At 33.5% G+C, this 17540-nt stretch overlaps 3 protein-coding genes and 1 long non-coding RNA gene across 4 annotated transcripts; 2 read left to right on the top strand and 2 right to left on the bottom strand.

Moving 5' to 3' along the window:
- LOC145012841 (uncharacterized) lies at window positions 1-2785 on the top strand. The gene is made up of 9 exons (XM_078971642.1): window positions 1-361; window positions 435-524; window positions 605-721; window positions 819-1088; window positions 1196-1355; window positions 1465-1542; window positions 1834-1934; window positions 2021-2191; window positions 2267-2785. Exons 1-9 carry the CDS (start codon window positions 59-61, stop codon window positions 2732-2734), a joined length of 1758 nt encoding a protein of 585 aa, XP_078827768.1. The 5' UTR covers window positions 1-58; the 3' UTR covers window positions 2735-2785.
- Window positions 2786-2846: 61 nt separating this feature from the next.
- On the bottom strand, window positions 2847-5637 carry LOC145012842 (organic solute transporter ostalpha protein (DUF300)). Its single transcript, XM_078971643.1, has 10 exons — window positions 5453-5637; window positions 5320-5374; window positions 4755-4940; window positions 4632-4688; window positions 4435-4543; window positions 4173-4357; window positions 4007-4095; window positions 3655-3904; window positions 3350-3580; window positions 2847-3269 (listed from the first exon to the last, which is right to left on the bottom strand). Exons 3-10 carry the CDS (start codon window positions 4908-4910, stop codon window positions 2964-2966), a joined length of 1383 nt encoding a protein of 460 aa, XP_078827769.1. The 5' UTR covers window positions 4911-4940; window positions 5320-5374; window positions 5453-5637; the 3' UTR covers window positions 2847-2963.
- A 5869-nt stretch (window positions 5638-11506) lies between these two features.
- Window positions 11507-17061, top strand: LOC145008997 (uncharacterized). Its single transcript, XR_013663711.1, has 6 exons — window positions 11507-11627; window positions 11763-11915; window positions 12515-14107; window positions 14226-14519; window positions 14637-16646; window positions 16880-17061. It is a non-coding gene; the product is annotated as an uncharacterized LOC145008997 (long non-coding RNA).
- Window positions 15945-17192, bottom strand: LOC145008996 (RmlC-like jelly roll fold protein). Its single transcript, XM_078967646.1, has 3 exons — window positions 17059-17192; window positions 16501-16622; window positions 15945-16423 (listed from the first exon to the last, which is right to left on the bottom strand). The coding sequence occupies exons 1-3, from the start codon at window positions 17183-17185 to the stop codon at window positions 16097-16099; spliced, it is 576 nt and encodes a 191-aa protein (XP_078823772.1). The 5' UTR covers window positions 17186-17192; the 3' UTR covers window positions 15945-16096.
- Window positions 17193-17540: the final 348 nt, after the last annotated feature.

Genomic DNA, 17540 nt, shown 5'->3' on the forward strand with positions numbered 1-17540 from the left:
AATTCTAGGTGCGGAGGTGGAAGTACCAAGAATAACATACTCAACTCAACTTGCTCCAATGGAAGAAATTGGGGAAAGAGAAAGTGTAGCGCCATCTGAAGAAGGAGGCCTTCTGAAACCCCACATCTTTACTTTAACAGTGCCACATGTTGACGGTGGTTCGAATGTTTCAGTCAAAGTTCGATGGTCGCAAAAAGTAATGTATAAAGATGGTGAGTTCATATTAGATGTGCCTTATACCTTTCCGGAGTATGTCACCCCTGCCGGAAAAAAACTCCCAAAAAAGGAAAAGATACAACTCAGTATTAACTCTGGTCTCACAACCGAAGTTATGTGTAACACTACTAGTCATCCACTAAAGGTATTACAGATTGTATCGATCTTTAATTATTCTTTAATCCTATCATTAAACACTTGATTATTCTTTAATCCAGGAACGAAAGAGAGAACCAGGGAAATTGGCTTTATTGTATGAAGCTGATGTTCTTTCATGGTCAGCTACAGATTTTGTATACAAATACCACGTAAGCTCATCCACCTTATATATTTTTTTATCATAAAAATAAAATCAAGTAACATGATATGTGTTTGTAACATGTTTTAGGTCTCTGCAACGAATTCATTTGGTTGTGTCCTTCTGCAGTCTCCATCAACACTGGATATTGATCAAAGGGATATGTTTTCCTTACACCTATTTGCAGGACCACATAAGGGTAAAAAGGTTTGTGATATTGATATATAATATAACAGTTGAGAGTGGAAGTATATAATATAATAGTTGAGTTTAGAATGGTGATTTTGTCCAATTTATATGATAGATGTGCAGGAAAGAAGTTGTTTTTGTTGTTGATAGGAGTGAAAGCATGAAGGAAAACACAATTGAGGTTACAAAGAATGCAGTGATATCAGCAATCTCAAAGCTTGATGAAGAGGATCGTTTTGGTATAATGGCATTTAATGATGAGACTCATTTATATTCATCGAGTTTAGAGTTAGCAAATAAGGAATCCATTGGAAATGCAACCCAATGGATTGACAAGAATTTTGTGGCGGCTGGTGGTACAAACATTTCAATAGCTCTTAATCAGGTTATTGTTTTTTCACTTAATTGGTGTCGTTATTTGTTAATGATAATAATAATAATAATAATAATAATAATAATAATAATAAACCAGATTATCTGATTTCTTGTTAGGCCATAGAGATGTTTTCCGGGAAAAGTAAATCAGTTCCAATGATTTTCTTTATTACTGACGGATCTGTTGAAAATGAGAGACAAATCTGTGAAGTTATAAAGAAACAACTACAAAACAAAGAATCAGAATTGACCCCTCGTATTAACACGTTTGGTATAGGTATTGCTTCACATTATTAAACAAGTGTTTTTAATTGCAAGTGTGATTGCCTTCTCCTTTAATTTTAGATCTGGAAGATGTGATAAGCTTGCATGCCTTAATTGTGCAGGATCATACTGCAATCATTACTTCTTGCGAATGCTTGCAATGATTGGCAAGGGTCATTATGATGCTTCTTACGATGCAGGTACATAATTCATATTTCATTGTAAAACGATTTACAAAAAACCAAACATGTTGATTAGTTTAATTACCATATTTAGAGTATAAGATCATGCTAATTATCCAATCAAAATTCTCCACATTTGGACACCTTATGAGGAACCAAATATAGAAAACAGAATTACACTCACAACGGAGATTCATTATATAAGTGACCAACTTAAGGAAGTAGGTTTATTTTGAACTTCACTACCAGTTGGTGGGATTATTTATATTCATTAAAGTTAACAAAGGAAATTAATATGTGTTTGATCAGAATCAATTGAAACTGGAATAAAGTCGTGGTTTTCCAAAGCTTCTTCTACCGTGTTGACCAACATTGTAATCGACGGTCTAGACAGTCTTGATGATCTAGAAGTATGTTTCTCTGCATCTCTAATTTCCTCATTTTCTACTACAGTTCCTCGTTTATAAAATACCTAATTACAACTCCAACCCTACAGATCCACCCTTGTACAATTCCAGACCTTTCGTGTGAAAGGCCATTGATCCTATCAGGTCGATACAAAGGTGGTTTCCCGGAAACCCTAAAAGCCAGCGGCATTCTTCCCGATATGACCAACTTCACAATCGACATTCAAGGACAACGGGCCAACGACATACCTCTTCACAAAGTAGGTCTTTAATCACAATTTTACTACTTTCATGTTACGTGATCTCTTTCTAACCATGTCACTGACTTTGACCAGGTGTTGGCGAAAAAACAGATCGAATTCTACACAGCTCAGGCATGGCTTTCAAACGATACAGAGCTGGAGGTGAAGGTCGGTAAAATGAGCGTGGAGACTGGTATTGTGTCAGAATACACTCGTATGATCATCTTAAAAACAGGACCCCCTGCGAAAAAATTCGGGAAAAAGGACGCCGATCCTAAAACAGTAACGGAAAAACTTAAAGTTTTGCATCAATTAGGGCTTGAATTTGGCAACGTGACTGCAACAATTGAAAACATTCCTCCCGGTTTCTTACCAAAGTTGCCCACCCAAACGGAGATGCTGGCGGTAGCCGCCGGAAACTGCTGTGCAAATGTGTTTGGCAAGTGTTGTTGTATGTGCTGCGTTCAAGCTTGTTCCAGAATCAACAACCAATGCTCCATCGTTTTGACCCAATTTTGTGGTTTCGTAACGTGTTTTGGATGCTGTGGATGGTATGAGTAAACATGTTAATGAGAGTTTTACTCGCGAATTGATCTCAATTCAACCTAAAACATGGTGTGCTTCATGTAAAAAAAAATAGATGACATTGTAAAAATGTATACAGGCTAACATGTAGAAAAACAAAGGTGTTGATATTATAAAAGAGTCCAAGGCTTTGGTGTGGAAAGTGGAAAAATCAAAATGGCCCCATCTATAATACAAGTCATTACACCACAACCACAACGGTTGATTAATTACTTGGCTTTCTTTCAGAATTTGATACGGCATGCTTGTACTCTTCGATTGTAACTTCTGAATTTTCCCGGGTCAAATGAGTTCTCCCAATCTCTTGTTCATCTTTTTCGACTCGTACTTCAAGCTTCTTGTCATCGGGCCCCACTTTCGTAACATCTTTTTCGTATTCATCAACTTCAACTTCTTGTTTCTCTTTCTCATCACCAACTGAGAAATGATGGATCGTCTCTTGGATCTTTGTCATGCCTTTCCCGACAGGTTCGATTGCTTGATTTATAGTCAGTCTAACATCCTCTACAACCTAGAAAAAACAGATAGTATAAGTTTTAGCGACACAGAAGGGGATTTATTTATTAGCGACGGTTTGAAAAGAGAACTTACATGTTGACCACCTTCAACAACTATGTCCTGAACACTTTCTTTGACACTAGTCCCAGGAGCCTCAACATGTGTCTCCTTCTTCTCAATATGCATGGGTTTCCGGTTTTCCTCATCTACTTCCACAACTACTTTTGTTTTTTGGGTGGAAAGTTTCCCGTATTCGGATACTGACATATAATGATACTGTTTTGCTGAGAATACAAAAGTATGAGCTATGGCTGCAATGGCCATCTGCAATAAACAAATATAAATATAAAATCCAGACAGATAAAAAAACGAGTTGAGTTGTAGCAAGGAAAGCTCACTTCAATACAAATCAAAAAGTCCTGCAATTCGGTTTGAAATCTTCCTCCATTAGGAAGAATTTCAAGGTAACATAACAAGGCAATCCCGACACCTTGCCACCAAGTTGCAAATACAATGGCTTTAAAACTGATGAACTTTGCAAGGGGTCTTATTGGTTTAAGTCTTTCATGAGTCACATGGTAGAATTTCACTAGACAGTATAACGCCCACATTTGGCTAAAGTTTATAACAAACGCAATATAGGGGTACCTGTACCAATAACACAATATCCATTCTCATTTCTTTTTTCATCGTTTTTTTTTTTTTTGAAAATAAACAGAAATATACTAAAATTTATACATACATACATACCCATAGTACAACTTGAACTCACCATCACCATATACACCAACAAGTGCTAGTATCATTGCCAAAAATGAACATAAGGTCTTCAATATCATCTGATGGAATTACACAGAAACAAGGATTATATTATTAAGGTATATACTATATTCTAAGCAATGGTTTTGTAACTCACGTATTGAACTAGTCCAAATTTCTCAATTTGTAACAATTCCTCCCCAAGGACACGTGGTTGTCTGAAGAATTTGCATAATGCTGTTCTATTTAAATCCAGTCTCACGTCTTTCCCATCTAACAATGGCTTCTTCAGAAGCTTTTCTTTCTCATTTTCAAGTAATTCAACCACTCTTCTTTCACCACCTAACAAGATAATCATATTTAACACTTTGCACAAAAAGTTAACAAAAAAAGATGGATTTTTATGCTTAATTGCTTACCAAGACAGGCAATCAAGTAACTTCCAAATGAATAAAGAGCAAATGCTTCGTAGCAACTTCTTAAGATGTCACAAGCAAGAGCAAACTTGGGTTTCCACAATGACAGAATCTGATTAACAAGAAATCCAAATTTGATCCTAAAGATGTGAATTGAATATGTAAGTTTGATCAAACTCATATTGACAGAAACAATTTACCGAGTCGGTGGCATAGACAGGAACCATAAAGAGAACTGCCACAATCCATTTTTGCTCCTGGAAATGATTTTTCATTAAAGCACATCCAAAATCTTGATATTACAAAATCAAAAATCAACTAACCTCAGGATTGGTATACCATTTGAGATGCTGAACAATTAGAACACTTGATAGAAGCAATGCTATTAGGACAAAACATGCTGCAATAATGACAGCTAGCGTGTGGGGATCTTTATGTGTACTCTCATTCATATAACTACTCATCCCTTCTGCTAACATCTTCCTATAGACCAAGATCAAACACAGCTTCTGCAATTGTGTTTATTTGTTATTGATTGTCAAATATCTAGTTCATAGATGATAAGTTCGGAACTCAGTTTCAGTGCCATGTAATCAGAATTAGGGCATAATGTTAGGTAATTAGAATAAAGTTCATACTCAATCAGCTTTCAGTTATAATTCTCACTAAAACGGCCTAAAATCGACTAACATAAAACAGTTCAATGTGGGGAGAAAGAATCTGCTGTGGTATTCGCCTAGCTAATGCGTAGTAGTATCCTGGTTTTGATTAGAAATGATACAAAATTGTTGTGATTTAGGGGAACCCGATAATTAACTATTAACACGCGAATAAAAAGATGTGAAATTTGGCATCTTGAAAGAAATTGCATTAAGCATAAGAACTGACCGGGTATCGATTAAAGCGCGAAAAACGGTATCTTCATGTTGTGGGAATAGAAGCCCTAAATTCAAAAAGGAGAGTCTATTAAGAACATCATCGTAGTAGGATAGGCATCGAGTGAGGTACGAGGTAGTTCGACCTGAAATGGACGCGTATCGGCATGATGGGGATTATGGAGGTGTGACACGTTGCGGTTATTTTGTCGTCTAAACCCACGAGGATGCCGAAGGCAGGTCCCATTGCATGCGTATCTTTACGCTGTCGTCAGCACTTTTAATGAATATTTACGGGGAAAATGTGCAAAGAAAAAGGATTGGCTAAGGCCGGAGGTAGTGCCACAAAAGATGAGCAGGCGACACGTCCGGCATATTAAGATTTATTCAATTCACCGAGTAAGACATTTTATTACCCGTCCGATTTTTTCGGGTATCGTGTAAATCGGGTCGGGTAAGTCGGATATCGGATAATTGGGTAACCTAATTTTTTCGGGTCGGATAAATGGTACATTTTTTGGGTTCGAGTATACCTGAATTATTTAAAAAAATTTTTTTTTTTTGTAGAGTTTGTACTTTATAACAGGTATTTGATTACACTTAAACTAACTATCATTATTGAAAAACATGAATCTATTTATTATGATAATATGACACTAACAATATTAAAAATAATTGTTTATATATCATCATGTTCCTTAAAACTTAACTGATTTCTAGATCAGTAGCGGAACCAGGTTCAAAGTTGAGGGGTATCCCAAACTGGGTTCGAGTTTTTCGATTTTCCAAACTCGGTTTCAGGTTTAAACCTAAACACATTCAAAAATTTAACTTGTTGAGAGTTAAGAAACTTGTGTTGCTTATATAACAGATGTATAAGAGATATATTTCATGTTATGGCTGATGTGGGATAATTTTAAATTTTTTAAAAAACAAGTTGAAAAACTAGTAAACAAAATAAAATAAACCAATGTAGCAACCAAGATTCAAAATAAAGACCTCAACTTTAAAAGTTCAACACTTATCCACTTGGACAAATCAATACTTGTGCATAATGTTCACAACATTATAATATAATAGGTATAATCTCTATACAACTATAGAAAAGGAGCTGCGAGAATAAAAGAAAATAAATGTTTGCAAGAAGATTTGAACTTGGACCCTCTAGAAACATCCCTTAACACCTTAACCAACTAAACCAATTACATTTTGTATTATTAACTTGCTAATCATATTAATATTATGTATATGTAGACTATATAAAATGAATTTTTTCTAAAAAAATTATACTACCAAATTTTTTTTAAGGGGTATCCCGGGATACCCTGGGATCTATTATGGATCTGCCCATGTTCTACATTATAGTTTTTATTGCAACTAACAAACTCATTATCTTGACGAAACTTCAGAAAATGCCAAAACTTATGGCTACATTTATCTTAAACATTTTAAACTTTTAAATTAAGATCTTTAAGTATTTGTTTTTTTTAACATCTTATTAGATTAAATTAAGTTGTTATAAAAATTACTTGATATCTCAGGTATTATTGACTAAAAAATCTCAATGTTCAAAGCTTGAGTAACTTCGTTTATGTCTCGTTTGTTTATATAAACAAGACTACTAAAGCATGACGTATTTATTTTATTAAATTTAGATAAAATTGTAAAAATGGTCCCTGTGGTTGGCAAAATTCTACAGATTTGGTCCAAAACTAAATGTTGATGCACCATTGGTCCAATTTTAGATACCTTGTGTGGTTTTGGTCCCTATGGTTGACATTTTGTGTGTTTTTAGTCCAAACCCAACATGAAATGATGAATCTGCCCTTTAATGATTCTTTTTTTATTTATTTTTAACTTTTTATTACTATTTTCATTAAAAAATAAAAAGAAAATAATACCACCCTCCCTCTCTCTCTCTCTCTCTCTAAAAAAACCCAAATCTTCAGTTCATTGGTTTCTTTATCAATTTATCTTCTTCATCAGTTTCTTCATCAAATCACATTTTCATCCTACCATCCCATAATACCTAAATCTTCACTTCTCATCTCATTCACTCCTCTTTGTCCCTATTTCATCTTTTTCTCCCTCTAAAACAACAATATGCATATTTGGAAGAATTCTTAGCTCATCATCGCTTTAGTAAGGATTCACACACATACACTTTTTGAAATCGATTGAGAAGTTGAATACATATCAGGGGACGAAATCGATTTCAAATCTGTCAAGAGTCAACCACTTTAAACCCAGTAAACCTTAATCGCTCGATTAATAGGCGTGCATATGTATTTTTGATCGCAGCTCTCAAGGATCCGATTTAAGGGTTGTTTGGTGGTTTGGGAAAGGGGTGAAGGAAGGTGTTTGATTGTGGCTGATTAAGGTGTCTTGGGAGATGGTTTATCAAGAGGAATAATGGTAGTGATAAGTTGTTGGGTTGATAATCGATGATGATTCTTGAAATTGATTGAGATGGTGGGGGTGTTGGTATGTTGAATCAGGTTCTGAAATGGTTGAATAGGTATCACATTATTTGTTTTATCATTCACGGTTTGCTTTACAATTTGTTAATCAATTCTACCTCACATGATGTTGATTCATTCTTGTTTATGTTAGACTAATCTCGATGGTGATTCTTGAATGATTGAGATTTGTTAAAAAAAAAATCTGATAATGGATGAAGGTGATGAAGGTGATGATGGTGAGACTGAATTTGTGTGGCGGTGGCGGTGGATAGATGGTGGTCGATATGATCAGAGAACGGAGATGGTGGTGGAAGAGAAAGAGTGAATCGAGTCTTCCTTTGCAACCATTTTCTTTTCCTAGACCCATTTCTTTGCATCTCTATCTCTCACACAATCTCGTTTTCCTCTCAAAGAAGAAGATGTTCATATGTTTTTGTTTTTAGTTGCAGGTTGTGGAGAAGGAGAGATGATGAACATGCCCTATTTCTTCCTCTAATGAATCACGTAACGCGAGAGAGAGAGAGAGAGATTTTTTCTCAATTTAATTAATGAAAAACATTTGAATAAATATAAAAAAATTAAAAAAAACAAATATAAGAATATAATAGTCTTTTTATGTTGACAGAGACCAAAAACAATAGAAAGATCCAATTTTGGATAAATGGTGCACCAACATTTCGTTTTGGACAAAAACTGTAGAATTTTGCCAACCACAGGGACCATTTTTGCAATTTTATCTTAAATTTATTTTCAGGTGAAATTCAAAAAAAAATTATATATTTCGTGTAATACCCGAATTACCCAAACTCGACCCGATACCCAAATTACGTGATACCCGAATTACCCAAATTTAGTTTGGGTAGGGTAACATGTATTTTTTCTAACATGAAAAAACCCGAATTACCCGACCTGAATTACCTGAAACCCGAAAAAATTACCCGATCAACACCCCTACATTTTATAGGAGTCGTGACTTTATAAAACAATCGCAATATGATCGATTTAGACTCAACTTTATATCGGACCAAATAAGGAGCATATGTTCAAAAAAAATATCAAAATTCATGGTATTTTATTCCTTATAAGTAGAGTAGTATATATATATATATATATATATATATATATATATATATATATATATATATATATATATATATATATATATATATATATATATATATAAACAAAAGATTGAGAACCAAGGCTAAGAACAATTTTTATTAAAGTATAACAAAAAAACTCATTTTCATCTTTTGTTATATTAGATCTATACACACTATATACACTCTCACATGTTTATCTTATCTCTCATCTCAAACTTGAAGAACACACAAACATTATTACCAGTTAGCCACCAATCACCACCCTTGACTGTCGCCGCTACTATCGGCAAACCGATGCCGCCACTTACCACCGACGAACCTCCACCACCAGATCCACAAGATCAGGTTGGCTCCAGATTTATAATTTCAGCTTCAGATCTACAATTTTCCTCTTCGAATCTACAATTTCAGCTTCGGATCTACGATTTTCCTCTTCAGATCTACAACTTTCTTCTTTAGATCTATGATTTTCGTCTTTAGATCTATTATTTTTAACTTCAGATCTTCGATCTTCTCCTCCAGATTATAAGCTTTGGCGAGCAGTGATAACCACCACTTTCCTCCATCATTGTCATCGTGAATTCCTCTTCCTTGTCGTTACCCTACCACCAACAGAAACATAGATCTGATGAAAATACCTCCACGTCCACTACTGATCGCCACCTGGTCTCATATCTGGAGTCAAGAAGTTGTTTCAGCCTCACTTTCTCTCTCTAAAACACAAAACATATCAGATCTGGTGTGATTTAGTCAGATCTGATAATCGACCTTATCATCACCGACCACCACCTAACATTAACTATTATGCTTTGTTGGAACACCAAAAACGTCACACTCTACTCTAAAGTCCATATCTAGTTCGTCTCCAGATCTTCGACGTCCAGATCTTATGGAATACAAGAAAACTTCACTGATTTTCTTCGTCAGAACAATAGATCTGATGGAATTCATCACCAACAGATCTGACATCCACATCTGATGCTCCCACCGTCAATATGATTCCACATCTACCACAGTTGACGCCGCGCCAATGTTGTTGCTTAAAACATCCCAAAAATACAGTTTAAAATTTTCGTTTTAAATAATTAATAATACCATAATTATCATTCAACATGTAAAAATCATAAATTGTGTATCTCAAGAATATCATAACATCTGTCAAATATATCAGACTATAAACATCCCAGGCTGAATAAATGGTGTGTGCACTGGAATCATCCCGAGCTCTTCTTGTAACGTCCCGTTCCTGGTACACATTTAATTTATTTAAGTATTTATTTTATAAGAGCTAATCCCATGGTCTTTCCTTGCAATGTCGATGGACAAATCCTGGTCTTATACACAAGTGTCATGGGCTACCCCCATGGTCTTTCATACAATTATCACAAAAACAACAAACTTTCCACATAACAAGAAATTGGTCGGCATTGGTGCCTTCGACTCATGGATATGGTGAGAAAACTCACCTCCAACTACTGAAACACTCAGATAAATCTCTTCTTGTTGGTCCGATAAAATCCCCGTGCAATCATCATAAAATAGCATCCAATTAATAATTAGATTCTGAACCATAACCAATAGTCTACTTCTTCTTCTCCTTTACAAACCACCAATAAACAATCTTTAAGGCTCAAAACTCACAAACAAAATACATTAGGGTTTCGACTTTAGGACAAGGAGGGTGGAGGTTGGCTAAACATGACTAAATGAGGCTATCATAAGGTTTAAATATGGTGTAAACCCTAAAAATTAGGGTTCCATACGCCCCGTGTACGTGGTTAAGACAAGTGATCTAGAATTGCACCAGTACGCGCAACGTATAAAGAGTACGCCCAACATACTGCAACTTTCCTGGAGTTGGAAAATCTGCCCCTTAGAGACCAATTATGCACAACATTAACACACCAAGTGTCTAAAATAAAAAGTACTTTGAATCGGATGTTATATTATTAATGCATGGATTTTAAACATATATGATTTTTTGTAAGTATTAAGTTGTGAATGGATGCTTTTTTATAAGTTTTAGTTGTGATTAAATGAATTTTTATAAGTTCTAATTTTAATGTAAATTTAAACGTGTTTATATTATACCAGTGTTTTCTCAAATAATATGAATTTAAGTTTTTTAAGGTGTGAATTGTGATGAGTGTCTCAACTGTTATCTAATACAACCTCCAAGCCTCGAGACATCATCATATGTAATTTTTCACTTGTAAATATATTTTATTAAACTATCAATTTATATATTAAATTGTGAATTAAATGTATTAACTATTAAGTTGTGAATTAAGTATATTAACTTGTTATTTTTTTTTAATGAATTTTATGTTTGTTTCTAAAATATGAGATGAAAGAAGCCTTATAAGTATATTTTAGAAAAAAACATCATAAATGGTCCCTATGGTTTCCACAAATCTGAAGTTTAGTCCTCGTGGTTTAAAAACCCCATAGATGGTCCTTATGTTTTCAAAACTTTTGATGTTTGGTCATTTTTGCTAACTCCGTTAAGTTTGTCCGTTAACTGGAGGATATTTTCATCATTTCACCATCACAGGGACCATTTATGATTTATGATGCTTTCTCTCATTTCACCTCCTTCTTTCAGTTCATTTTCTTCGGCTTTTTTTTATGTAAATCAATATGGCTTAAAATTTGTGCTTTTATATATTTTTTTTTCGGTTTCAAAGAATTATCTCTGACATCTACTACTTTTATCTTTTATCTACCATATTCAGCAGAGATCAGTGAAGGAAGAGGTATTTTTTATCCATTATTATTATTATTATTATTATTTTTTTCCTGGGCTTCTGTTTTTGACTTACTTCATTGCACTTCGTGCACCATTGACCTGACTTTTTATTATTATTGTTTGCTTGATATACTATGAGCAGAAGGAGAAGCTTGAAGAGGGTTTTATGGTGGTGGCTTTTGGAGATGAAGATTTTGGGATAAACTTATCTTATTGTGGATAAAGATTTTGGGATCGAAGAGACTGTCCGGAAGAAGACCCAGAGAATCCCCTTTCTTCCACGTGTTTATTCCAGGTATATTCGTAAAACTCAAACCCAACTCTCAGTTCTTACTTTCGAATTGAAATTTAGGTCTATTTAAATTGGATTTTTTTTAATGTAAAAGAGTCTGTTAACATAACAAAAAAAAAAAAAAAAAAAAAAAAATGATTTTGAGTAGGTCACAAAAATTACTATTACCCTAACTTGATATTACGCTCCCCCCATATAATTGTAAGGGGTATAAGACTTATTTTCAACTTATATGATTGGTACTAGGAATTTATTAAAATGTTATATCATCATTAAAACATTTTCACACATCTGTTGCCAATGGTAACAGATTACATAAGTATTCATGGTATTTTGACTTAATTGAAGGCTTTCAGGTGTGTAGTTAAGGGAAGTGGTCCATTTGACAGGAAAATATAGGACCAAAATCTTTTTATTTATTTATTGATTTATTTTTTGGTAATATGTTCCTCTTTGAAATTGACCCCCCACTTCCCTCAAACAATCTTTTGAGAGCAAGAAGCAAGAAAGTTTTTATAGATGTATGCTCTTTTATTTGTGTCAGTTTTTCTGAAATTCTAACAAGTTTGTTATCTTATCCTTAAAATGTTTGTTTTTACCAGCCAATTTGTGCTCTAGCGTGTTAGATGAGAAATCTATTGTCAAATATTCGGTTGTCAACAACTGCTCCTATGGCAATTATGTTAGATTTAGAAGCAATTGCAAAGGAATGGAGGGTTTGCTATAATGATTTAGCTGGTTGTTCGAGTATAGGCAACTGTGAAGAAGCTAAGAATTATAACGCTGGTGTACCTCTTCTTCATCTGACCAAGGGCTGCAACAGAGCATCTTTATTCTTACTGCATCTTTATGATTATTTCAGGAATATATGATCTCATACATGTTGCGTTTTATGTTGTTGATGCAATTTTATGCTGGTACAGTTGGCATACAATCACAACAATTATAATTCAACCGGTATAAAGAAGATTTAAATAATTCTTGAGCTTATATTCTATTTTACTTCAAGATTTTTATCATTTTCGTTTCCAAACATTATGATTTCCTAATATTTCATTTTAGATTAAATACTTTTCTTTTTTGTTGCCAAATTATGACATAAATCTCATTTTAAACATGTTTTTATTTTTTTTTAAAGTTTTTTGGCAGACTCCTAGTCCACTATTTTAGAAACTGACACAGTCTTAAGATGTACCTGTAGGTATCATTTTCTTTATTTTTTGGGAAGAAAAATATAAATAAATGATTTTTGTCTTCATTAGAGTATCATAATCAGTATTTTTTTTTTTTTTTCAATTTCTTCTAATTTCTTTACCAAAAACCCAAAATACAATGCCATTTGAATCATTTTCTATATTTTGGTTATAAATCCAGTAAATAGCACTGCACTTTCAATTTAAAGCTTTTTCCTCTTTTTTTTTTTTAAATTTGTTTTGATTTTTTTACCAGAAAAAGAAACCCTAAATAACAATGTACTTTGAGTTTACACATTTTGGTTATTGTTTTCAGCAATTGATTTGATTTGTTTTTACCAAAAACCAAACCACATTGCTATTTCTTGCATTTTTTATTATTTAGTTGGTATATGTACTAAATAGCAATGTACTTTCAGCTTTACATCTTTTTGTTCATGTTTTTAATATCGATTGCAAATACTAATCACATAGATTGCAGAAACAACAAAAAAGGTATTTATCTCCCGCTTATTCATATTAGATGGTCATTTTACACTTTTGGTTTTAAATAACACATACATAACAACATACTTCCCATTTTCCTACTACCAAGGGCAACATACTTTATTTTTTACTTTTAATATTAACTGATTACGTTCGTGTATCTTGCTATTATGACTTAAATATTAATAGTATTGGTTACATTTATTATATCTCCCAAAAAAACCAAATTAAATTGTTATCTCCTACAATTTACCCTTTTGTTTATTGACGTGTATTAGCAATGTGAAAAAATGTGAAAGAAACGAAAGTAGAAGTCTATAATATAATACACAAATAAATGAAAGTAGTTTGGTATTTGTTGTAGATTACGACATCATTTTGTTTGAATGATAATTACTACTTCTAATTTTTTTTTTTAATTCAGAATAAAATAGATCTCTTTTGCTCTGTTCGGTTCCAGAAAAGATGGAAAAGAGAAATAAGTGAATTCAAAAGTTTGATCTTTTGGACAGAAAGGTTTGTACATTTTTGGTTCTTTAGTATAGATTTTTTTTTTTTGCAATTTTGGTCCATGTAAAATGACCATTTATGCTTATTTTAACTGATTTTTGAGTTTTTGATGTAAAAAATATAGCCGTTTTACTTTGAATGGTGGCCAAAACGTTAAAAAAAATCCTCAAGTAAGCACCAAAGTTGCAAACGAAAGTTTTTGGAACCAAAATTACTCAAGAAAACTTTTTTTGGACTAAAATTGAAAAATTCAGCAAAAAATAAGCCCTTGATGCTTCCGAATTTGATTATAACCTCTGAAAATGGTTACATACACTTCATTATCAAAACACAAAGCAATTACCCAGCACTCGATACACGGTTCTGTGTCTGTCCTACTGTTTTCGTCTTCTCCAACGAAGAAATCAGAAGAATCAAGGTCCAAATTTTTTTTCTTTCTTTCCATATGAACATGAGTCTTTTTACACCGATTTGATAATTTTATCTCTCTTTTAATGGTTTAATGTGCTGTTACTTTTTTTTTTTTTTTTGGCAGAAGAACTTATGAGATCAGGTTTTGCGTGTTGGGGCAGAGGTATGTGGAAATGCTACCATTTATGTTAAATCTTAATACTTTTCTTTATATGGTGTTGGTTACTCATTCGATTTTATATTTTTTTTGACACTATGACCACTTTCAATTGCTTTCTGAATACAAATGAAATTTCGGGTGCTTTAAGCCTTTAACGCAGTAATGGTAAAAAACATTGTCCGTTATCATGAACCGTTATGTATCATGTGTGGTGTAAACATGAATGTCCTACTTGAAACTCTTTATTTATTTTATTTATATAATATCAAGTGCATATACTGAAATATTTACGTGAATCCAATCCATATACATTGACACCCGTGTGGATACCCAGTAGGAAAAACAATTTAAAGCTTAAAATGCATTCTGTACAGGAACATGTTAAGGTTTGATTGTTATATAAACCTTTAAAAATCCTGTTTGTTCTTACAATATATTTTTCCAAGCAATCCAAATTTGTAGGGTACATATTTGGCTGATTGTTCTCTTGTGTTTATTTAATTTACAATCGACATGTTTGATTTTGTTTCATCTTAAATTTACAGTAGAAAGTTATGAATGTTTACTTTCAAATACAGCCCATGTTCCCATATAAAGACACCCTGTTAAGAAATAGTAATGTACATGCAAATTGCAGTGAATAGCAATGTAGTTTACTGTGGCTACCATTTCAAGCAATGTATTATACTTTCACGGAAAAGTGACACCTTCCAACCCGCCAAAGGGGGGACACCTTTCTAGTTCTCATTAAATATATTTATTAAAAGAATCTAAAAAAATGAAATGTAGTGTGGGGTGACTATGTTCTTTAAGTTTTGGGGAGTGACCGAGAAGTGATATGCCACTTACATTGTTGAAAGAAGTGTAGGGAGACCACACACTTTGGCCTTATAGTTAGGTAACCCATTTAATTTAAAAAAATAATAATAAAGGGTTAAATGGAAAAAAAAAATGTGTTTTCATTGATCTGTTTATTATAGCATTGGACTTTCATTCATTCGTATTAAAACTTCATACCTTGAAAAATCTACCACTTATAGCAATATCATCCAAATACAACACAATGCTATGATTGAGTAGATTTTTCAAAATACAAAATCTTGATAAGATCTGAAAGTACAATGTTGTAATAGAAAGAACTGAAAGTAAGATGCTATAGCACACAAACAAATGAAACTATATCGCTATTTATTGCGTTTATAATTCTAACATTCTGGCATCAAATGTCGTTTGCTTTTATCATGTCTGATAAATATTGCCATTGCCAACACATTGAAAAATACATATTACACGATTCAACCATAGATAATTCGTTATTCATAATACAATATGACACAAATAACATACCGATTTCATAAAAACTTGTAAAGAAAGAGTAACTATCAAACAAAATCAACAACCACCAAAACTACATTGAATCACACCTAATCTTCAAATGCAATCAAAGAGATGAGGGATTCATGAGAAGGAAAACGGGAAACAAGTTCAGAACGTTTAGCCAACACAAAGTCTTCAAACTGGAACGCAGGTGCAACAGTGCACCCCACAAGAGAAAAATGTTCCTCTGCATTTCTGGGTGCATTCTTCACAACAACATTATCTGTTGATGAAGATATCTCATAGTCTTTTGTAGGAAACGCTCCAAACCACACATTTGGTGGGACGGTATACTGCAACAGTTGGTTTTCACTAATATCTTGTCCAATGCATGTTAACTTTAAACTCCCATCTTTCTCATCTATTTCCAGTATCTTTTTTGCAGAAAAAATGGTGTTAAAAACTCGAATCTAAACCCAAATAACCATGAAAGGCGATATAATAAGCATACCGTGAGAGGTTCGCCTAAATAGAAGTGCCATGTTTCTGCACTTGGGATACGATGGAGATGTGAGACGCTCCCAGATGGAAGTAAGAAGTATATCGCTGTACTGATGGGACGATCGACTTTATCTGTTGTTCGTAGCATAAAATCAGGTAGCAGAATTAGAAAAAAAAGACTTCTTGAATCTTTCGATTGTAAGAAAATGTTGAATCTTGAATCCCCTTTTGTGATTTGCTCATTTCAAACTAGGGCTCTCATTTACTTTCAAATCACACTATATATACTTTTAAAAAAAAACTAGTCATGGGTCGAAATCGATTTAGATCGATTTCTTAAAGAACCGGTGAAGGGTCAAATTGGGTTCATTGTTAATTTTGTTTTCCAGAACTAGTGATCGGTCAAAATTGATTCAACTACGGCTTCAGAAAGAAGTGAATCTTGAATTTATAAGTTAAAGCGATGCGAAGGTGATGTAATTTTTCATAAAGATGGTGGCATTATTCGATCAAGGAACATGATAACATACAGACTCGGATTGGTGTGAAAAGGTGAAGAGATACTTACATTCAGGGGGAAGTTGAGATGTGGAAAGGGTAATGGAAGTGTCTCTGAATGTCTCCGAGAAAAAACCACCTTCTGGGTGTGGTTTAAGGTTTAACTTTCCGACGACTTCTGATGCCATTGGAGCCATCTTTCTGTTGCTCTTCTTCAACTTTCAGGCGCGCTATATATTTCTTGAACCCACCAACCCCCTTGAATACCGATGTGACTTATCCACCCGCGTTGGCCTATTCGTTTCATTTTCGCAAGGGGGGACATGGATTTATAGTTTATAATAATATGGGTTCTTTAGTTTTGGCTATATTTGACAAAAGACAAAATTATAAAAATAGTTTTTTTTTTTTGGCAAATTATTAAAATCCTTGTTATGCTTTGATCAAAATTCTTATTTTGGTCCCTTATTATTATTATTATTATTATTATTATTTGCGTTTGAATTTATGGTTTGATTTTGTTGCATGTTTCGTTCTTTACATACATAAATC

Source organism: Lactuca saligna, chromosome 8 (assembly GCF_052625555.1).
Source record: "Lactuca saligna cultivar CGN05327 chromosome 8, ASM5262555v1, whole genome shotgun sequence".
Taxonomy (NCBI): Eukaryota; Viridiplantae; Streptophyta; class Magnoliopsida; order Asterales; family Asteraceae; genus Lactuca; species Lactuca saligna.